The following is a 21,178-nucleotide window of genomic DNA, read 5'->3' as shown; positions in this document are numbered from 1 at the left end:
ATGATCCTGCGTCCTGAATCAACCAAAGAGTATGAGTTTTTAATTCCGACCTTCTGATGGCAAGATAGAGACAGAGAGAGAAGTCAGCCCCCATCATATGTCCCGCGGACAAAGACTGAAGAAGTTTGGGCTTCTTGAACGAATCTTAATCAGGTATACAAGGCTGGCCCAGAGCAGACATCTCATTCTGATGGGGATCACTCACCACCCCAGGGAGATGTGCCCTCGTGGTCACGCAGCCCGACTGCAGGTCCAGCGGTGAAACGTACTCCAGTCCCGGTACTCACACTGTAAGCAAAACCGGTCTGGCTCACTCCCATCGGATGTTCCCTTTCTTATATTGGTGACCACACTGGACGTTGCTATGTGTTGTGTCTCAGATGATCCCAGGAAAGCCCCAGCTTCTCCGTCGGGGGCCACACTGGGGAGGTCTGCGGGGGTCAGCACCAGCGCCCTTGGATCGAGCCCGGATCATCTCTGCTCCACAGGCTTTGAGGCTCCTTAGTGAAGTTTCACCTTTAAGCGCTAAGTCTTCCCTCTTGGAAAACGGGTACTCAGACGGATCTCCCCTCCCCACTACATCTCCCAATCCCTGCCTCTGCAGGATTTTCCTGAGACCAATATTATGTGTAGACTTTATTATGTCTATTTAATGCCGTTCGTATTTGAGCTAAATAATTGTGATCACCTGGCCCCCGACCTTGGATTGTGGAGTCAAAAATGTGTATCCCTCCCCCCAAAAAAATGGGTATCACCGAAGTACATCAGGGCTGAGAATGTTCCCTCTGTGAGCTGGAGAGAGGGAAGGGAAGGGGTGGAGACAGAGACCTTTGAGGACCCAAGAGGTGAGCCAAACTGCTGGTGCTCTTCGCCAACCCTCCAGGCTACCCTGCGGTGGTGCCGCCCTCTGGTGGCTGAAGTGTGCATTGCATCCCCTAAGTGGCCTCATAACCTTTCTTTTTCCAAGAGGAGACTTACCAGTCCACTGTCACTGCTGGGGCAACCAGCTACATCAACAGCAGGACCCCACGTAAAGCGAAAATGCAGCGCTCCTTGCTCAAAAATCGTTAAGAATTTCAGGGTGGTAAAAGCACAGCATTACACACGGCCACAGGCCCTTGTTAGTGCTTTGAGTGGTTGCACAGATCGCCAGCCTAGGAAGCCAGCCCTGCCCCACAGGGCAGATGGCTATGTTCGTCCTCCATGTGAATTCCACACCAGCTCAAGCCACCAAAAACCTACAGAAATGCTGAGCCTTGAGTGCCTTTAATTCTACAGCGGGAGAGTTTTCTTTCTTTTCAAAAATTTCTCCTGGTATTTTGCTCTGGCCAAATCAATGACCAAATTGGAGATGAAAAAATCAGTGAAACACATTATTATATGAAAATCTATAAGTACCCTCAGAAAAGAGGGAGCAAGGGTAGCTCAGTTGTTAAGCCTCTGCCTTCAGCTCAGGTCATGATCCCAGGGTCCTGGGATTGAGCCCCACATCGGGCTCTCTGCCCGGCGGATGGGATGCCTGCTTCTCCCTCTCCCACTCCCCCTGCTTGTATTCCCTCTCTCGCTGTGTCTCTCTCTGTCAGATAAATTTTAAAAATCTTTAAAAAAAGGGAGTGCAAAAACCATCCTCTAACCTGTCCCACACTAGAGGTGTCAAGAAGCAACTCTTCACCCTGAAAGCCTGAGTCCTGTCCTTCCAGCAGAGACCAGGGTCCAGGGATGAGGGAAGCCCCTTTGCAGAGAAGGTGCCTGTGTCTGAACCCAGGAGGGATCACAGTTAGTGACTGTTCTTGTGCACCGTGGGCTCAGGCCAAGAACAGGATGTAGGATTGGTGTAGGGGGTATGGGGGCAGGGGTCTGGGGAAAGTGACATGCACAGGCATTAGGTGTCCCCTCAGGGCCCCGCAGAATCAGAGAGATTAGGGAGATAATGATGAGAAGACAGATCTCCCCGTTCCTGGGAGGATTGTTTTCTCGCCCTCGAGGGGGACCGTGCATCAGTTTCTTGTGGCTGCCATAAGAAATTACCATACCCTGGGTAGCTTAATACAAGAAGAAGTTTGTTCTACCACCGTTCTGGCAGCCAGAAATCCAAAATAAAGTATCGGCAGGACCACATTCCCTCCAGAGACTCTGGGAGAGATTCTGTTCCTTTCCTCTTCCGGCATTTGGTGGCGGACGGCATTCCTTGGCTTGTAGCTGAGTCACTCCAAACTCTGCCTCTGTCTTCACGTGGCCTTTTCCTCTGTGTGCCCTTTGTGTGTCTTCTCTTCTGTTTCTTATAAGGACACTTCTTATCCAATTGAGGACTCACACAGATACCCCGGGATGATTTCATCCCAAGATTCGTTGTATCATCAAAGAAACTTTTTCCAAATACGGTCGCATTCATGGGTTCTGGGGTTTAGGACATGAACATATCTTTTGGGGGGCGGCGGGGGTCAGCATTCAATCCACTACAGCCAGCCTGACCCTCTTGGTCCAATCCCAGATGGGAGTAGGGGTGCTGTTCAGAGCTGCACACATGGGGCTTCCCCTAAACTGCAATGAGTCCCCCTGAGTCTAGGCTTCCCCTGCAGTCTAAAGTACAGGGGGGGAGTTGGAGAGGCAAGAGGGAGGTCCCCGGAGAAATCGGCCAGACAGTCTCACACATGGACCCCCAAAGACCACCAGCCACCCCACATAAAGTCAAGCTTTTAGAAAAAGAAGGACTTTCTAAATATCACATGCAATGTGGGACCCTTGTGTAAATTCTGACCAGAGAAAAATGACATGAAATATTCCTGGGGTCAAGCAAGAAAAGTAAAAATCATAAGCTTTGAGTCATCCAAAATGAACACTTTTTTTTTTAAAGATTTTATTTATTTGGCAGAGATCACAAGTCGGCAGAGATACAGGCCGAGAGAGAGGAGGAAGCAGGCTCCCCGCTGAGCAGACAGCCCAGTGCAGGGCTCAGTCCCAGGACCCTGGGATCATGACCTGAGCCAAAGGCAGAGGCTTTAACTCACTAAACCACACAAACACCCCAAAGTGAACACTTTTGTGCTTCAGAGGACTTTGTCACTAAAGTGAAAAAACCCGCCGAACAGGTGAAAAAATTTTGCCAACCATGTATCAGATATGGGACTCATATCTACAATACACAAAGACATACACAACTCAATTAAAAATTTTTTTCATATTAAAAATCAGCAAAGGGGGCACCTGGGTGGCTCAGTGGGTTAAGCCGCTGCCTTCGGCTCAGGTCATGATCTCAGGGTCCTGGGATTGAGTTCTGCATCAGCCTCTCTGCTCAGCAGGGAGCCTGCTTCTCTCTCTCTCTCTCTCTCTCTCTGCCTGCCTCTCTGTCTACTTGTGATCTCTATCTGTCAAATAAATAAAAAAATCTTTAAAAAAATAAAATAAAATAAAAATATAAAAATAAAAATCAGCAAAGGAGGGGCACCTGGGTGACACAGTGGGTTAAAGCCTCTGCCTTCGGCTCAGGTCATGATCCCAGGGACCTGGGATCGAGCCTTACATAGGGCTCTGCTCAGCAGGGAGCCTGCTTCCTCCTCTCTCTCGGCCTGTATCTCTGCCTACTTGTGATCTCTGTCTGTCAAATAAATAAATAAAATCTTTTAAAACATAAGAATAAAACGTTATATATTTTAAACATACCCTTTCAGCAAGTCTGGGGCATATCCCTATCGCTCTATTACCAATGACCACAGACTTGTGGGGAAGTTTGAACATGGACAGGGTATTTGATGTTAGGAAATTATGATTCTGTCAGGTGTCGCCAGTGGCATGAGGGGGACTGCTCATCTTCGAAAAGAGGCAGCTGGGAGCATTCAGGGCAAAGTGTGGTGACGTCTGTAATTAAGTTGTAAATGTTCCAGAAAAAAACTAATAGATGATAGATGGATAGAGACAGAGAGATGACAAATAAGACCCAAAAATGATGACAGTTTTATCTCTGTGTGGTTATGTGACTGATTTTCTTTCTGTTTGTATGTTACACGTTTTTCAAAATTAAGATAAATATTTTCCCCTCAGTAAACAGTGACATCAGGCAAATGTATGTCTATATCCTATTGAGAGAGGAAAACAGATTGAATGGGAATTCCCAATTTAAGTAAACTCTGGGGAGGGCGCCTGGGTAGCTCTGTCCATTGAGCATCCACACTTCATCTCAGCTCAGGTCTCCAGCTCAGGGTCATTAGTTCAAGCCCTACACTGGGCTCCACACAGGGCCAAAGGAAAAAACTCTGGGGGTATCAGATGCCAAACTCCTAGCTCATGAAATGTAAGCTCTCCAAGAGCCAGAGTACCTGAGGCCCTGACTGCTGAGATCCACGCCCCGCCTGGCAATGGCCCCTTCCCCAGGCAGTTGCCCCGGCCTCTTGTGTTTTACGACAGAATGTCTCCTGAAGTCAGTGTGATTTCCCTCGTTGAGGGTGAAGTGAAAACATCTGTGCATTTGCAAACTGTTGGAGTTGGGGCCGCTGGGGCTGGCGTTCCTCCAGGTCTCTAGGAAGTCCTGTGCCTTAGATCACGCTGCTTCTCATATCCTGGGGACAAAGGCCAGCTACAAGGCCACCTGAGGCCATCTGAAGGGTCTGGGCCATCAGGCCCCCTCCTGCTGTGGACACCAACTCAGGAGGGACGCAAATTGGAAACATGTGTTTGGAGGATGGAGCCAGATAGGGGAAGAGATTGGAAGATTTGAAAAGATGGCCAAGGGGCGCCTGGGTGGCTCAGTGGATTGAAGCCTCTGCCTTCGGCTCAGGTCATGATCCCAGGGTCCTGGGATTGAGCCCCGCATCGGGCTCTCTACTTGGCGGGGAGCCTGCTTCCCTTCCTCTCTCTCTGCTTGCCTGTCTTGTGATCTCTGTCAAATAAATAAAATCTTAAAAAAAAAAAAAAAGATGGCCAAGATGGACAGCGCATGCAAGATGATAGCTCAGCTACTAACAGGCAGGTCATCTCAGTAAAATCTGTACCGAAAAAGCAAAGAGGCGAGGAGAACTTTGATTCAAAGTCAATGCAACAGGTGAGGACGACTGAACTCAGCCCTCCTAAAGCACAGCTGGAGAGATTTTTAATTAAGGAGAGGGACTTAGAGGCCATCTGCTGGCTGATCAGCTTCACTTGAAAGAGCTTTTATGTCTCCGCTTGAAAGGTGACCCTCGGAGGTTAGGCTCCTGCTTTCCTTCAGAGCCTGGGAGGTAAGAGTGCTGTCTGCAGGAGGATTACATTTTGCAGGGATGAACTCCAGAGGCATTCCCCGGATCCTAAGACTGACAGGAGGCTTTTTAAAAGAATTTTTAAAGATTTTATTTATTTGAGAGAGAGAGAGCATGGGGGGAGGGGCTGAGGGAGAGGGAGCAACAGACTCCCTGTTGAGCAGGGAGCTCAACTTGGGGCTCCATGCCAGGACCCCAGGTTCATGACCTGGGCTGAGGGCAGCTGCTTAAGGGACGGAACCACTCAGGCGCCCCTTTTCAGAAGGCATAGATAACATCTCAAAAGGGACAGAGAAAGAATCTGCAATTAGAAATGGTAATTCTGGGGGCTGGGGGGAGCTGGGTGGCCTCTAGCTTGTAACCACTTGAAACTGCTTTCTGCACAGCAGGAGGGAAACTCAGCTCCCTCTCTGATAAAGACCCCGTTTGCTTTGCTTCCCCACTCTCCCCGGTCTCCCCGCAGTTGAAGACCTGCACAACAGGTAAGAGACGGCCAGTGGCCAGAGCCTCTCAGAACACTGTGCTTGCTGGCGTTTTCCATGGAGACACAGTTTCTCTCTACAGTCACTTCCCTTTGCTCAAAGCTCACCTCCAAGGCAGACTGTTCTTTTGTTTGTTTGTTTGTTTTAAGATTTATCTATTTATTTGAGAGAGGGAGAGGAGGGTGGGGGTGCGGGTGCACAGGAAGAAGGAGAGAGAACTTCCAGCAGACTCCCCACTCCCCACTGAGCGTGGAGCCCAACCTTGTGGGGCTTGATCCCAGGACCCTGAGATCATGACCTGAGCTGAAATCAAGAGTCAGACCCTTACCCAACTGAGCCCTTCCGGGAGCGCCCCCACACCTTGCCCCGGGGCAAAACTATTCTTGATCCTAAAGTATGGCTGGTCTTACTTGCTTGGGCCTGATTATTTATGCAAGTATGGATGGGCCGCATACCCCCGACATAGATTGCTCTGAAGCAGGTTTTCTTAGGGACGCTAATAGCCTCTTCCCTTTAAAAAGCCTCTCCCCTCAAATTTTGTCTGCATCTCTATAACTCTTTTCTCCTGGTCCCCAAAATACCCATCCAGTTGACCTTAGCTCAGTTGACCCAGTTGACCTTGGGCCACATGTGATCCAATGGGCATCAGTCTCAACTGGGACATTGGAATCAGAGCCCTGATGATCTCACCGATGTTTCCAATTATGTCCTATTAACGAAGGAGAATCTTACTGACCCTGTCATGCCGCTCTCGCAGAGTGAGCGTTCTCTCCCTAGTGCCCCCCGCCAGTCTCCCCTCAGTGTCTCCCATCCCTTTCCGCCCAAGAACAACCCAGACCCTGTAGCAATGAAGCCATCCCCTCAGCCCTCATTGTGTCCCCCCCACAGCCCTCATGGCGCCCTCAGCCTGGACACAGCTGCAGAGAGAGCCCAGAGTATACCCACGCTCTTGTGGTGTCTTTCTCCTTCCCTGGGTGCTGGGGTCTGACTTCCAACACCCTCCCGCTTATAAATGGCAAAAATGGCAAATTTTATTATATATATTTTACCATGTTAAAAAATTTTCAGATACTCAGGTGAAATTCATTTTAGTAATATTTTTATTTATCCCATTATGCAGGAAATACTAGCATTCCAACAAAAGTTTTAGATTATCAAACTGTTCTATATTCTTTTTATCACACTAAGCCTTTGGAATGGGCTCTGTGGTTCTACCCGAGGCAGCGGCCACCATGCTGGGTGGCCTTGGTCACCTATAGGTGACCCTCTCTGCAAAGACCCACAGGTCCCCTGCAACTCACTTGCAGTTCCTTGCAGTACACCTGTAGAGAGCTCACCAGCCAGCCCCTCCGTCAGGATGGGGACAGACAGCTTCCCAGGGTGCATCTGCTCTGGTTGATTCCTGAGCCCCCTGGCAGGTCAGGTAGATCTAACTGCAAATGCTCTGTCCTTTGCATAAATTTGCATCTCATTCATGTGTCACTCAGAAGCAGGGCCTCAGATGGTCATCTCGAAGTCAGGGGGCTGGTGGTGCAGGGCTGAGCCGAAGGCCCCCAGGTGTCCCTCCTCCTGCTTCCCCTCAGGCTCTTCCTCCTCCTCCTCTTCCTCCTCCTCCTCTTCTTCCTCGATGAGGCTCTCCTCCTCCAGGAAGGTGAAGAGTTCCTCCCGAAGCGCCCCCATCTCCAGCCCCAGACTGCACAGCCGGCCCAGCAACTGGAGGTCCACTTGGCGGAGGCGCTCCTGCCCGTGGGAAGGTGGAGTCATGGGCATCCCACCCCGCAGGGGGCGGGGGTGGCGCATGGCGTCAGGGTGCCCCCCACTCCCAACGCGCTCAAGTTCTGGCCAAGATTCTTTGCTTGACCAAACTTCAGCTAAGCTCCTAAACCTTCTCCTGGGCCCATCTGTGCACTTCCTTGTAAAATCCCATTTTACCAACAATCTTCCATCCTCCATGTCTGATCACCCCTGATATCTGATCTGTTTCCTCACCACCCTCCACCCCCCACCCCGGCCCCATCCCTGACCAGGCCCCACCTCATGTCCCTGGCCTGCCTCCAGCAAGAGCCCTGAGCGTCCCTTAAGCCAGATGCCCTGCTTAGTGATTTCCCATCTGCTGACCCCTGCCATCTTCTTCCATAGAAATCCCCACTTGCCCCTGCTGTGCTCAGAGCTGAGCCCATCTCTCTGCACCACCACCCCCCCACCCCGCTGCAGTGGCCCTTACACCTACAGTGTCACTAGCTAGGTGCCATAAGTAAGTTTCTCTTTAATAATCCGGGCCTGCCAGACCTTGACTGCCCCCAGCTTCTCCCAGATGTTCTCTATCTCCGCCTGTCTCTCCCTGACTTGGTCTCTCCCTTTCTAGTCCCTCACTGGCTCTGCGTCTCTGTGCCTCCCTTACGGTCTCTCTCTGCCCTGCCTTGTCTGTCTCTCCTTCTCTGTCTCTGTCTTTCCATATCCCCTTCTGCCTCTATTTCTCTGCCCCTGCCTTTGACTGTCTCTCTCCGTCTCAGATTTAATCAGTCTCTGGTGTTACTCTCAACCTCTTTCTATCTCTGTCTCCCCTCTGTGTGTCTCTGTCCCTGTCTCTCTACTCCTTGCTCTTACTCTTGGATCTATGTCTCTGTCTCTCTCTGCTTGTTTCTCTTTTCTTGTCTCTGAATTGATGTCCTTCAGTCTCTGGCCCTTTGCAATTCCATACGTTCCCATTCACACACCCATTCTCTCCCCCCACCCCCACCTGTGCCCCATCTCCTGCCCATCTGAACCCCTTACTCACCAGCTCCTCCCAGATCCACAGCACACACTCCCTGGCACCTGCAGTGTCTGCCCCTGGGGACAGGAGGGTCTGGCCAGCTCTCCCCACCGGGGGGACCTCCCTCAGGACCCGGGGAGGGGGGCCCAGCCCCGGGGGCACCAGTCCTGCCTGCCTCAGTTGCCCCCACAGCTCCATAGTCTCTGAACAGTGGATGCCAGGAGCAGAAAATGGCAAGATCCAGAATGACCCAGTCCCTGAGGAGCCCGTGAGGGAAGTGGGGAGCAAAGGGCATGACGGGGTGCATGGATCAGCATTTCAAAGTCCATTCTCTGGTGAGAACTGACAGCCTCATGAGGATTTTCTTCCTTCTAAAGTCTAACTTCAACTCTGCTCACAAGAGTCTAGCCATGGCCCCTCCCTTGACCATTCTCAGGCCTAACCCCTCGAGGAGACTGGGTGTCTGTGGATGCCTGGCCTCATGTGTCCCGGCCCCGCACCCCCTCCTCAGCCTCCATTCTTCCTTCCTCTGCACTCTAGCTGGCCCCAGCTTAAACTTTGTTTTTTTTAATTCATTTGAGAAAAAGAGCACAAGCAGGGGGAGCAGGAGAGGGAGAACCAGACTCCCTGCTGAGCTAGGAGCCTATGTGGGGCTTGACCCCAGGATTTGGGAGATCATGACCTGAGCTGAAGGCAGACACTTAACCATCTGAGCCACCCAGGTGCCCCACAGCTGGCCCAACTTAGACCTTGTCTTCTGTACTTGGGCCACCCAAAAGCTTCCTGATTAGTGCACCCGAGGAGCCACGATCCCTCAGCTGTGGTACCTCATGGTCCAGCTACTGATACACACAGTTGAACAGCCATTTCTGCGGAGTCCTGACCTGCTCACACATACCATCACTGTCAGCGCAGGCCCTGCCACAGAAAAGACTGGGTTGTCGGCCTCCCTCCACATCCAGAAGCCACCACTGCCTCAGGCCTTGACTTATTGCTCCTTCCCTGTATCACTCTTCCTTTTCCCATATAGAGGAACAAATTCACAAGTTCCAAGGATTAGGGCATGAATTTTGTGTGTGTTGGGGGTGGGGGTGATCCACTATTCAATCCACCACACCTGCTTTTCAAACCTATCACTTTCCTAGTCTCCCTGTCTCCCTAGTCTCCCTGTCTCCTAAGTGGCATCCCCATCCTTTTAGTTTGTGGAGTTATTGGCTCAACCTTCAAAGTAGACTCAACTTGAGCACTTCTCCCCAGTTCCTATTACCCCATCTCTGCTCCTGTCTCCATTCATCTCTTGCCTGGACTGCTGCAGTAGCCTCTTTGCTGGTCCCCACTTCCACCTTGCTTCCTAAGGTCTGTTCTCCACCTGGCAGAAATGATTTTTTTTTTTTTTTTTTAAGATATTACTGAATTGGGCACCTGGGTGGCTCAGTTGGTTGGGCGGTGGCCTTTGGCTTGGGTCATGATCCTGGAGTCCCAGGATCCAGTCCCGCATCTGGCTGCTGCTCTGACCTATCCCCTCTCATGCTCTCTCTCTCTCTCAAATAATCTTTTAAAGAAAAGATTTTATTTAATTGACAGAGAGAGAGACAGCGCACAAGCAGAGGGAGAGGGAAAAACAGGCTCCCAACCCAGCAGAGAGCCCGATGCTGGGCTCAAACCCAGGACACTGGGATCGTAACCTGAGACAAAGGTAGACACTTAACTGAGCCACCCAGGCGCCCCAAAATTGTTTAAAAAAAAAACATAAATCAGAGGCGCCTGGGTGGCTCATTTTGTTAATTCCCTGACTCTTCAGATCATAGTCTCAGGGTCGTGAATATAGTGGGAGGGAGGGTACTCTAACAGGAAGGGCTGACTACTCTCTCCCAGGGAAAGGCTGCAGAGTCTCACTGGGAATGACGCTCGGAGCAATCGCTCAACTAATAAACAGTGCGGGTGCCTTTAAGAGGAGAGTTGGAAAACGGACGGGGCGTGGCCACAGGGAAAGAACTCTCGAAGTGAACCGAGTGGGTGGACTACAAAAACCGGCCCCTTCCGGTTTTGTAATTCTAGCAAGATGGCGGCACCCAGGGCGGTAAGTGACCGGAGCTCCTAGAGCCCCAAAATTAAAGTCTGCTCTGCTGCCTCCGCCTTCAGAGCTTCTGTTAAGACCCAGGGAGCAAGGGGCAAAAGGGAGCAGGAGGCCTCCCCTATCAGCTCATGCTGGGAACACTGACATGCGACCTTGGCAGTCGAGACCGATTGGGGCAGGTCGCAGACGGCCTGGGCGCTTTAGAGCGGACGCGGGGTGGGGACTTGGCAGAGCGAAACCAATGGGGAAGCAGAGTGCGGGTTCCGAAGATGGCGCACCCCAATTGAGGGGGCGCTGGGAGTGGGGGGCGGGGCGTGAAACAGAATCTGCAGGGGAAGAGGGTCTTGTGTGAGTTTAGTGGAGAAGCTGGAATTTGAGGTCCAAGGGTAGGAGACCAAGGATATAGGTGAGAGGAGCTCATGGGAAAATTATTCATTTTTATGGAAACCAAAGGGAAGTTGGAAGTGAGGGACAGGAACCAAAAGATGAATATGAGAGTTCCAAGGTAAAGACCTAGGGGAAGTTAAGGGCAGAATTTGTGATATTCGTGGAGAGAATTTAGGAGGAAAGACCTAAAGTCAAGGAATAGATTTAGGGGAAGTTAGGGTGAGAACTTGGGCAATTTTGAGGAGAAAGTAAGGATTTGGGCAAATTACTGAGAAAATTTGGTTGAAGCAGAAAAAGAAATTGGAGCAGGCTAAGAGAAGACTGAAGGGAGACTGAAGGAAGCATTTGGGGGCTTTAACGGATTTGGAGATAAATTAAGGCTGATTTGGAGATAAATTAAGATATTTGGGGGTTAAGACATGAGTCATTCAGGAAGACTCCAGGGAAACGGACAAAATTAAGGGGGTAGCTTGTGGGAAATTAGGAGGTCAGGTAATAGAGGTATTAAAAATAAGGGTTTGAGAAAAGATCAGAGAATTGGGAAGACCAAGAATGTTTGGCCAAAGCAAAGAGAGAATTTAGGGTTCATTAGGGAAGGAACTTGGGAAAATTTGGGGGATCTCAAAAGCAGAATTTGGAAATCCAGAAAGAATTTTGTCAGCCAGGAAGAAGCAGTGGGGAGGAGGGGAGGTTCATGAACCAGGAACAGGGGGATCTGGCTCTGACCCTCACAGCAGGCTCCAGGCTCAGCCTCTCCTTTCCTGTTCTCCCCAGCCCCTGCACCTGATGGCGCCAGTATGGAACCAGGGTACCAGGGGCATCCATGGCCTAAGCAAGGCTGTGGCCCCGGAGGACAGTCAGAGGAAGGGGAGGTCCCTGCTCCAGTTCCTGGCTGACCACTTCTATGACGTGCAGGCCCTCAGGGAGTACCTGCTCCGAAAGCAGGTATTGAAGGTGCACCAGAAAAATCGGTGAGAACTCTTGGTGGGCAAGACCCTGCTGCTGGGGCCTTACCAGGCAGAGCTCAGATCCTGCGCCTGCAGTCTCTATACCAGGCCCTCGGAGTTGCATCCTCTCCAGCCACGCCCTTCCCAGGGACTCCAGCTCATAAGTAGCCCGCTGTCCACCACCTTAGAGGGCACTTTGGTACCTCAAACCTAACATGGCTAATGGCTAATGACAAAGCCTTGCTTTCCTCCTGAGAAAGTCTGCTCACCCCCGAGTCTTCCCCATCCCAGGAAACAGCAGCACTGTCCCCAGTTACTCAAGCCAAATTCTAAGGAGCCTTCCCTGATTCTTCTTTTCTATCTTCCACATCCAGTCCATTAACACCAGACCATCCCAGATGTGCCAGTTGTTACCTCCTGTCTGTAGCCTGTTCTGAGCCCCTTCATTTTATGGTTGGTTGAGCGCAGTAATCTGAACTGGTCACCTTTTGCCCTCTCCAGTCTATAAATCATCTAAAGGAACTCTTAAAACAGGGTGCCTGGGTGGCTCGGTCAGTTAAGTGTCTGCCTCCAGCTCAGGTCAGAATCCCAGGATCCTGGGATTGAGTCCCATGTCCAGCTCCTTAGCTCCTTGCTAAGTGGGGAGCCTGCTTCTCCCTCTCCCTCTGCCTGCTACTCCCCTTACTTGCGCTCTCTCTCTCCATCAAATGAATACATAAAATCTAAAAAAAAAAAAAAAAAAAATTTAAACCACTAAAATAGAAAAACACCACTTTGCTTAAAACCCTCAAATGGTTTCCCATTGCAGCCATTTGGTTGCTAGAATAAAAGCCAGACTCTAAAGCCTAAAAGCTGAGCTTTGAGATGCCTACCAGGGATTCCCCTTACCCCCACCAGCATGGCATCCTCAGTGCTGTTTGTCCTGCCGTTCTAAGTTGAGCCTCTGAGTGTATCCACCAGCTCTTCCCTTGGCCTGGCAGGCTCCTGCCGTGAGCTTTGAATTTCTTCCCACCAAAGCTCTGCGCAGATGTCACCTCCTGCAAGAAGCTACTATTTTTTTTTTTAAATGTTTTATTTATTCAACAGAAAGAGCACAAGTAGGCAGAGGGGCAGGCAGAGGCTCGATCCCAGAGTCATGACCTGAGCCTAAGGCAGGTGCTTGACTGAGCCACCCAGGCACCCCAAGAAGGTATTTCTTAATACCCAAACTGAAGTAGCCTTCTCCATCCCCACACTTGCCCCAAGCCACTCCCCAGTCAGTCCCTCTGTTACTTCCAGCAAGGAGCTGCTGCTGCAGTTTGCTCTTAACTTCCGGGTGGGCCACCCGATTCCTTTCGTAACGTTAACCACACAGAGCGTGGACCGCTGTCTGCCTTGATGCGGGTCCTTAACGGACACTCAGTAAATATCCACAGTCTGTCTCAGTGGGTCAGTCTGTCTGGCTCGCTCCTTGTGCTGTGAACTCTGACCCTCGCGGGGGGTGGGGGCATGACAGCATGACACCGGGGTGCAGTGCTCAACCTCAGCCACTGTTCTCTCTACAGGCCCTTCACCCACATCAAGGAACGCTTTGGTCCCCACGCCGCGGGTGCCTATTTCATCCTGAAGCAGGGCGGCGCAGTCAAGTATGAGGGCTAAAGCGTCAGCGTGGGGTGGGGGAGGCTGTGGAGCACTGAGCCAGAGGCCCTTGGGACTTTTCATGAACCCTGGGCTCTGTCCCTGCTGGCTCCGCTCAGACCTTGTTCCTGAGCTCTTGCTCTGTCACTTGTAAAACAGGGCGGTGGTTGTATGTGCAAGGTTTGCTGGAAAGACTCAAGAGACTTACTGCCATGAAGTGTGTGGCACAGACCCGATACAGCCTAGGAGTTCAGTAAACATCGCTGTTCCTTTTCCTTCCTTTCTCCTCCTTCCCTCCCTCCTCCTCTGTTTTTTCCTCCCCTTTTTCCTCTTCTCTGGAAAATGTAGCTCATGCACCCACCTACCCCTCGCTTGGCTCCAGTTAAAATGTTCTCCTGGTCTGAGCACCTTCCTCCGGCATGTTCCTCAGAAACGGTGCACACATCCGAGTGGGTCTCAACTTCTGGCAGTCAGTGAAGATTCTGGCATTCTCGCCTTTTTCTCTGATGTTAACCGAGTTTTTCTGACCCACAGTAAAAATGGCCAAATGGGGGTGGCTGGGTGGCTCAGTCCATTGAGCGTTCAACTCTTAACCTCAGGGTTGTGAATTCAGGCCACGTGTCAGGCTCCATACTACACGCAGTGCCTACTTAGAAAAGTGGGGGAGGGGGAGGCCAAACATTGCATCTCTCATGGGAATATCCGGGGCCCAGGGAGACCCGACATGGAAGGCCTTTAGTGCAGGGCCTGCTGTGCAGCGAGTGCACCAGACCCCGTGTGACCAGGTCCTCACATGGGGCTGGGAGCATCCTCCAGAAGCTGGAGGCCTGGGGAGGCAGGGTGCCCTGGTCACTGCCCATCTCCTTCCAGGTTTCAGGGCAAGGAATGGATCTGGCCAAACACCCGCGGCCGCTTCTCTCTTGACTTCCTGAAGTTCCCAGAGGTGCCTGTAGAGGCAGTCGATGCCAGCGGGAGTGCCATCAACTACCACGGCCTGGACAACCTCCGTGAGTGGGCCGGAGATGGGCAGGCTTGTGCGTTTGCCCTTCCGTGCAGGGCTCCAGAAAGGATCTCAGTGGCCTCCCCTGCTTTGCAGTGGCCCTGAAGGAGCTCCAATCCCTGTGGCTGCGGCACTGCCCCCACGTGGATGACTGGTGTCTCAGCCGCCTCCACTCGCTGGCCAACTCATTGCAGGAACTCTCGCTGGCCGGTTGTCCCCGAATCTCTGAACGAGGCCTTGCCTGCCTCCACCACCTCCAGTGAGACCTCAGCTCAGGCTGGGCCCCAAGCTGGGGGGCAGGGGGGGAAGCACCTGACACAGATCCGGAGAGCGGGGAGCGGGCGGTCCCTGTAGCCCTGCCTCCACAAGCAGCCTGGAGCGAGTGTGGGGTCCACACACAGGAGTCATCACGGTGAATCTGGGGCATGGTGGGGGGAAGCACTCCTGGTTTTTCTTTTTAATGAAAACGCAATAATGAAAACGCAATGACGCTGACACTGTTGCGAACAGGGGGAACCAGAGTGTGGTCTAATTCCCATGGGGGAGGTCTGTACTTGGCCAGCTCTCTCTAACATCTGGGTAGCTAAGGACTCTGATTTTAAAGAGCTCAGGCTCCAGGGCTGAAGCCAGGGCTGGTGCACCCCACTCCATGCCCTTCCCCCTGCAGAGGCCCACCCTCCTCACAGAGGCCTCACCCCTTGCTGCCTCCTCTCAGGAACCTCCGCAGGCTGGACATCTCCGACCTCCCTGCCGTGTCCAACCCGGGCCTCACGCAGATCCTGGTGGAAGAGATGTTGCCCAACTGTGAGGTTCTGGGGGCTGACTGGACCCAGGGCCTCAGGTTGGGGCCAGAGGAGCAGTCTCGGGACACAGCCAGCCCCATCCCTGCCTAGCCCTCGGCCTGCCCCCCGTCAAGCTGGGCATCAGTGGGGCTCCGTGGAGGGGCTGACAGTTCTCAGAGGTGGGGTGCGGGCTGGGGGGACTGGCTCTGCCAGGTCAGGGGAGAGCGTGCTGCGGGCGTACTTACTTCCCATCTCGGGGACTCTGGCTCGCTGCACCCTGGGCTGAAAGGTCACAGCTCCTGTCATCCTTTTGGCAGCTCTTTCCACAGGCTTCACTTTGGGTTCCAGCAGCCTCCCAGGCCCAGGGGAGATGAGCAGCCCTAGGGGAGCCACACTCTATGCCTCCTCCGGCCCTGTGACTTCCCCACACCCAGTTCCTGCCATGTCGGGAAACCCTGCTCTTGACTTGTCCCAAGCGTCTTCTCAGCGTAGCCTTGTTTGAAGATGTTACTGCTCCTTGCCAGGACCCCCTCTGACACAGGGGCGCCACCAGCCCGGTTCCCTGTGGGACACCGCTCAGCTCTCCGCCAACTCGCCATCCCTGGACTCCACTTGCTGACGCCTGGCATGCCCCACGGCCTCCAGTGTTGCCACTTACCCACTCACTGACTCCGCTCCAAATCCAGCTTTCCTGTTTGCTCCGTGAAAACAGACCATGGGCCTTTGAAACCATTTTCCTAGGCCGAGTGACGTGCTGAAGTTTGTCGGTAGAGGGCGCCTGAGAGAGGACGGGAGAAAAGCCTTTGCTTTCATGTGGGAGCTCTGCGTGCTCCTGGCTGAGCTCTCAAGCCTCCCCAGCAGGTGGTTCCTGAGATGCCACCCCCAGCAGTCTTAGAGCGCCCCCGCCACTGAGGCACCTCCCTGCGAAGGGCTCTCCCTGCAACCCAGAACAGGGACTTCCAGGAAATGCTGAGACACCTTATCTGTGAGTCCCTGATTTTAGTTCACTGTTAAACGTCAACAAATTCTTGACATTAAACTTGACCTGTTCGAGTTACTGTGCGGTTTTTCTCTCCTGACGCGATTCACACGGATCCAGCACTGGCCTCTGGAGTGTTCCAGGAGACAGACTCACAAAGACAGGATTGGGGTCGGTCTAGCTCTGGCCAGGGGTTGGCCGTTGGCCGGGGTGCCCGCTGAGGCACGTGCCTGGGAGCCCTGTGGCTGCTGCACCTGATTGCTGTGCCAGTAACGCCAGTTCTAAAGATAGGTGCTGGAAGCTTCCGCGGAGTGCCCTTGAGCACCCACAGACAAGGACAGGGTCAGGGCTGTTGGCTCAGCTCAGGCTGCCTTCTTCGAGTGGGAGAGCTTCTGTGCTGCCCCCAAGATCCCTTGAAGCACTAAAAACGCGGCATTTAAGTTTGCAGATTGCTGAGTGGCAGTGGTTGAATCTGCAGTCTTGATAAGTTTCTCATGTGCAGGTGAGGGTGCCGCCTAGTACAGAGGGTCCCTGAAATTTGTGATGGGGTCCCCTGGTTGGACCTTGTGGAAACATGATCTTGGACCCCCTAGTCACTCGAGTGTCTGTGCCCAGTGGCTGAGGAGAGCAGGAGCCTGCCTGTGCTGGGAACGCTGTGCTCCCCTCCCCTGGGCCGATGCCCTTCCTCAGACTCACCACAAGCACCCCTGCTCTCACCAGACCCCCGGAGGCCCCGGCTTCCATCTCTGCAGGCTCCGGGGCACAGCCACCCCGCAAGGACCCAGAGGGACCAGCCTCTACACCAGAGCAATGGCAAACAGTCAGAACCCCAGGGGTGGTGGGGGAGCTCCACTCTAAGGGATTTAGACCAGTGAGGGCCGAGTTCACGGTCCAGGGTACTTACGTGAGGGAATGAGGGAGCTAGCCAGTGCAGATGGACGGCTCTAGTGGCTTTTTCAGGTTGCTGACTACAACGTGGACTCAAGCGTGGCTTCCAGCTCCTGAGACAAGGAGCGGAGCCACCCTGGCAGAATCCAGAGGGGGCACCCAGAGCTCAGCAAGGTCAGTGATGGACTGAGTGGCTCCCGAGGGAGATTCACTTCCACCCCCAACTGTTCCACAAGAAGGCACCTCTCGGGTCCTTCGTGATGATGGGCTGTCCCTGTTCCAGTTGCCCGGTGGTTTCACCTCCTGATTGGACCCAGGCTGATGCCCGTAGCAACCCAACCTGTACCCTGAGATTTCCAACCACCCCCCAGAGGAGCAGTGTCGGCACCCCTGGGAGAAGTGAGAGGAGCCAGGTGAGCTCCAGGGTGGAAGCAGGAGGGGGAGGGTGGGAGACCCCTCCCGGGTGCTGAGGGTCCCACCCCGGGCCCCTAGCCGGCTCTGCCCCCTCACTTCTGGTGCATTAACACCCAACACACACACTGCACGCTCTTCCTCCAGCTGTTCCCATGGGCTCCATCACTCAGACTCGGGGGTTGGAAGTCAGCTCTGGACAGATAAATCAGCTGCTGCTGACAGACAAGGTACCAAGGATGAGATGGTCCAGACAGTCCTCCCAACCCAGGATGGAGCGAAGGGGGTCAGGCCCGGCTCAGTGGGGTCCCTGGTCCCACCCCAAGGTACCAAGAGGTCGGGGATAAGGAGGTACCGCCTGCCCACCTCCCCAAACAGCTGATACCACCCCAGCAGGATGGGGGCAGGGATGCAGATACCTGACGACACCCTCTCTGACATCCTCTCCTGTCCCAGAGGCCTAGATGGGCTGGGGTTGGGGGAGGCCGGGGAAGGGATGGATCCCCACCCCCAGGCAAACACCAGGCACCAAAGGGGGCAGAGGGGGTGGGGAGGTCAGTTCAGCTTGAGGCCTCCCTCCACTAGCCTCCAGCTTGGCACCGCCCTCCCCCACCCCTTCCATCTTGTCCCCTCCTGCTCTACCCTGGCTCTGGCTCCACAGACGCCCTTCTCAGTCCCACCCCACAGGTCGCCCATCTGCCTCTAACTTCTCTCTCCTCCGGGAAGGGGCACGGGCACAGGCACGGGCATTGCCCCAACTCCACACCACTCCTCTCCCTCTCTCCCTGCAGCCCTCTCTTCACCCTCCGTCCCTCCTCTCCCTTCCCCTGCCTGCCCCAGAGGTCTCCCCCAACCCCGTCCATCTCTCCTCTCCACCAGCCCCTTCCCCACCCCCACCCTGACTGCCACGGCCACGACCAGCTCTGGCACTGCCCACCCATCCCCTCAGCACATTCACCACCGCCTCCTCAGCGTGGCGCCAGCCCGGCTCCCCCTCCCGCCCCCCCAACCTCCCCGCCCAGCTCTGCCACTTTAGGACTCTGCCTGTCCCTGGGCCACCTCACCATACTGCCCACCCCAGAATCGGGCCTGGCCCCTCAGCCTTACCCTCCCTCAGACTCTCCCAGGCCCCTGGCTCTCCCTGCCACGCTTCACTGGGTCCCCCGTCTGTGTCTCTGGCCACCCCTGCACCTTTCCGCTGTCTCACCAAAAAACCAGCCCCAACACGCCAGAGCCCCATCCCTCAGGTCGGCCTCCTGGCCTCCTCTCCCACCCCCTCCCGTCCCTCCTCCCTCGGCCCCGCCCCAGCCCCTCCCGGCCCCTGGGGCCCTGGCAGCCTCCCTCCCCGCCCCTCCCCGCCCCTCCGGACTGGCTGGGCTGGGCTCCGACTACAGCACCGCCGCTCGGCAGGGGCAGAAGGGAGCGAGCGAGGGAGGGCCTGACCGGAGGCCCCCAGACACCACGCGCGGGCGGGAGCTGAACCCAGAGGTAAAGAGGAGGGAGCAGGTCTCTGGCCCCCTTTCCCTGGGGTGAGGATTGTTGGGAGGAGGGAAGCTGGGCTCTAGAAGGTGAAAGGATGGACCCTACGATTCTGACTCTCGGTGAGGAGATGAAGGGGGGCTGGAATGGCCAAGGCCCTGGTCCCTGGGGTGGGGCTGCGGAATAGGTCCGTGGAATGGGCTGGGCCGGGCAGAAGCAGCAGCAAGTCGGAAGAACTGAACAGTGTTCCGAGCTCCAGGAATAGGGAAGAGCTGGGTCCTGGGCAGGGAGCCAGTTTAGGGGCTGGGGCTGAGAGAAGCGGTTACAGGGGCCGGCAGGGACTGCTGGCGCCCATCCCTGCACCCCAAAGGCCTCTGTGGCTCCTTTGCAGCTCCCGTGGCCACCCCTTCCCTGGGCTGGGTCATGCGCTGCCCCAAGTGCCTTCTCTGCCTGTCAGCGCTGCTCACGCTCCTGGGCCTCAAGGTGTACATCGAGTGGACATCCGAGTCTCGGCTCAGCAAAGCCTACCAGGGACCCCAAGACACCCGACCAGGCCCCACACTCGCCAGCCCTGAGCCCACCCTGCCGGCTAACCTCTCTGCCCGTCTGGGCCACACTGGCCCGCTGCCCTCGGCTTACTGGAACCAGCAGCAGTGGCGGTTGGGGTCCCTGCCCGGTGGGGACAGTGCAGAGGCAGGGGGCTGCCAGGCTTGGGGGGCCGCCGCGGCTGCCGAAATCCCAGACTTCAAGTCCTACCCTAAGAGCCTCCGCCGCTTCCTGCTGTCGGCAGCCTGCCGGAGCTTCCCACCCTGGCGGCCTGGGAGTGGCAGTGGCCAAGTGGCCAGCTGCTCAGGCACCGATGTCCCCTACCTGCTGCTGGCTGTGAAGTCGGAACCGGGGCGCTTTGCGGAACGGCAGGCCGTGAGGGAGACGTGGGGCGGCCCGGCTCCAGGAGTCCGGCTGCTCTTCCTGCTGGGGTCTCCCGAGGGTGAAGGGGGGCCTGACCTGAGCTCACTGGTGGCCTGGGAGAACCACCGCTACAGTGACCTGCTGCTCTGGGACTTCCTCGACGTCCCCTTCAATCGGACACTCAAAGACTTGCTGCTGCTGGCCTGGCTGGGCGAGCACTGCCCGGGCGTCAGCTTCGTGCTACAGGCTTCAGATGACGCCTTTGTGCGCACACCCGCCCTCCTGGAGCACCTGCGGGGCCTGCCGCCCAGCTGGGCCCAAGGCCTCTACCTGGGGGAGGTCTTCACCCAGGCCAAGCCCCTCCGGAAGCCTAGAGGGCCCTTCTATGTGCCCCAATCCTTCTTTAAAGGTCACTACCCAGCCTATGCAAGTGGGGGTGGCTATGTCATCGCCGGGCGCCTGGCCCCCTGGCTGCTGCAGGCGGCGGCCCGTGTGGCCCCCTTCCCCTTCGATGACGTCTACACAGGCCTGTGCTTCCGTGCCCTGGGCCTGGCCCCCAGGGATCACAAAGGCTTCCGCACAGCCTGGCCAGCAGACCAAACAGCCGACCCCTGCACCTTTCGGGACTTGCTGTTGGTGCAGCCCCTCAGCCCCCAAAACAGCATTCGGCTCTGGAAGCAGCTACAGGACCCCCAGTTCCAGTGCTGAGCTGTGGGGGTGCTGGGGAGAGGGAGGAGGGCGGACCTGGACATCACCTCTCCCGGGCCTCCGTGGGAGAGAGAAACCCTAGAATTGTGACTGCCTGAGTCCCTCCTTGATCCTCCCAGGCAAGGGGGCTGGGCAGCAGGAGGTGATAGACTGTTTTTATCTACTTCTTATTTTTGAAAAATATGCACCCCCACCCCCCACTCTGAGACCTGGAGTCATCTTTGTGCCTGCCCGTGGGGCCCCGGAGGAGTTGACAGAGTGAGTGCAGCTGCACCCGCCTTCACAGTGGACACCCTCCCCCCACTTACTGGGTAGGGCCAGCTCTGGTGACCTCCTAGTCACTTTGCTGAACAGCAGCCTTGTCCCACCTAAGGGAGAACAGGAGACTGACTTGGGAGGACCACCCCCCCCCCAGCCCCGCCACCATCCTCCAGCTTGCTAGAGTTTCCGGGGGAAGTACATGTCTCAACGGCCTGGACTTCTTTATCTGGGTGGGGGGGGGGGTCTGTGAAACGACGGGTGATCCAAA

General features: G+C 55.0%; 3 protein-coding genes and 1 long non-coding RNA gene across 11 annotated transcripts; 2 read left to right on the top strand and 2 right to left on the bottom strand.

The window, feature by feature from the left end:
- Window positions 1–6,792: 6,792 nt before the first annotated feature.
- ERICH4 (glutamate rich 4) lies at window positions 6,793–8,749 on the bottom strand. Its single transcript, XM_059153418.1, has 2 exons — window positions 8,490–8,749; window positions 6,793–7,450 (listed from the first exon to the last, which is right to left on the bottom strand). Exons 1-2 carry the CDS (start codon window positions 8,661–8,663, stop codon window positions 7,208–7,210), a joined length of 417 nt encoding a protein of 138 aa, XP_059009401.1. The 5' UTR covers window positions 8,664–8,749; the 3' UTR covers window positions 6,793–7,207.
- Window positions 8,750–10,451: 1,702 nt separating this feature from the next.
- On the top strand, window positions 10,452–16,328 carry DMAC2 (distal membrane arm assembly component 2). 8 transcript variants are annotated; one of them, XR_009348754.1, is made up of 7 exons: window positions 10,452–10,545; window positions 11,704–11,900; window positions 13,421–13,501; window positions 14,364–14,500; window positions 14,590–14,752; window positions 15,209–15,454; window positions 15,593–15,729. XR_009348754.1 is itself a non-coding variant. In XM_059152565.1 (7 exons), the coding sequence occupies exons 1-7, from the start codon at window positions 10,528–10,530 to the stop codon at window positions 15,775–15,777; spliced, it is 870 nt and encodes a 289-aa protein (XP_059008548.1). In that variant the 5' UTR covers window positions 10,452–10,527; the 3' UTR covers window positions 15,778–16,328. The 8 variants fall into 8 exon arrangements, 7 of the variants coding, with proteins under 7 accessions (XP_059008548.1, XP_059008551.1, XP_059008549.1 ...); XM_059152565.1 differs by having other exon boundaries at window positions 15,209–15,297; window positions 15,593–16,328; XM_059152567.1 differs by lacking the exon at window positions 10,452–10,545 and adding an exon at window positions 10,883–10,948 and having other exon boundaries at window positions 15,209–15,297; window positions 15,593–16,328.
- On the bottom strand, window positions 12,621–15,272 carry LOC131818271 (uncharacterized). Its single transcript, XR_009348755.1, has 2 exons — window positions 15,189–15,272; window positions 12,621–14,911 (listed from the first exon to the last, which is right to left on the bottom strand). It is a non-coding gene; the product is annotated as an uncharacterized LOC131818271 (long non-coding RNA).
- A 2,588-nt stretch (window positions 16,329–18,916) lies between the features above and the next one.
- Window positions 18,917–20,855, top strand: B3GNT8 (UDP-GlcNAc:betaGal beta-1,3-N-acetylglucosaminyltransferase 8). The gene is made up of 2 exons (XM_059151384.1): window positions 18,917–19,041; window positions 19,424–20,855. Exon 2 carries the CDS (start codon window positions 19,456–19,458, stop codon window positions 20,647–20,649), a length of 1,194 nt encoding a protein of 397 aa, XP_059007367.1. The 5' UTR covers window positions 18,917–19,041; window positions 19,424–19,455; the 3' UTR covers window positions 20,650–20,855.
- Window positions 20,856–21,178: the final 323 nt, after the last annotated feature.

This window comes from Mustela lutreola, chromosome 16 (genome assembly GCF_030435805.1).
Source record: "Mustela lutreola isolate mMusLut2 chromosome 16, mMusLut2.pri, whole genome shotgun sequence".
NCBI classification, from domain to species: domain Eukaryota; kingdom Metazoa; phylum Chordata; class Mammalia; order Carnivora; family Mustelidae; genus Mustela; species Mustela lutreola.
Note: the sequence above shows the minus strand (reverse complement) of the source record. Positions and strands in the feature narration are given on the sequence as shown.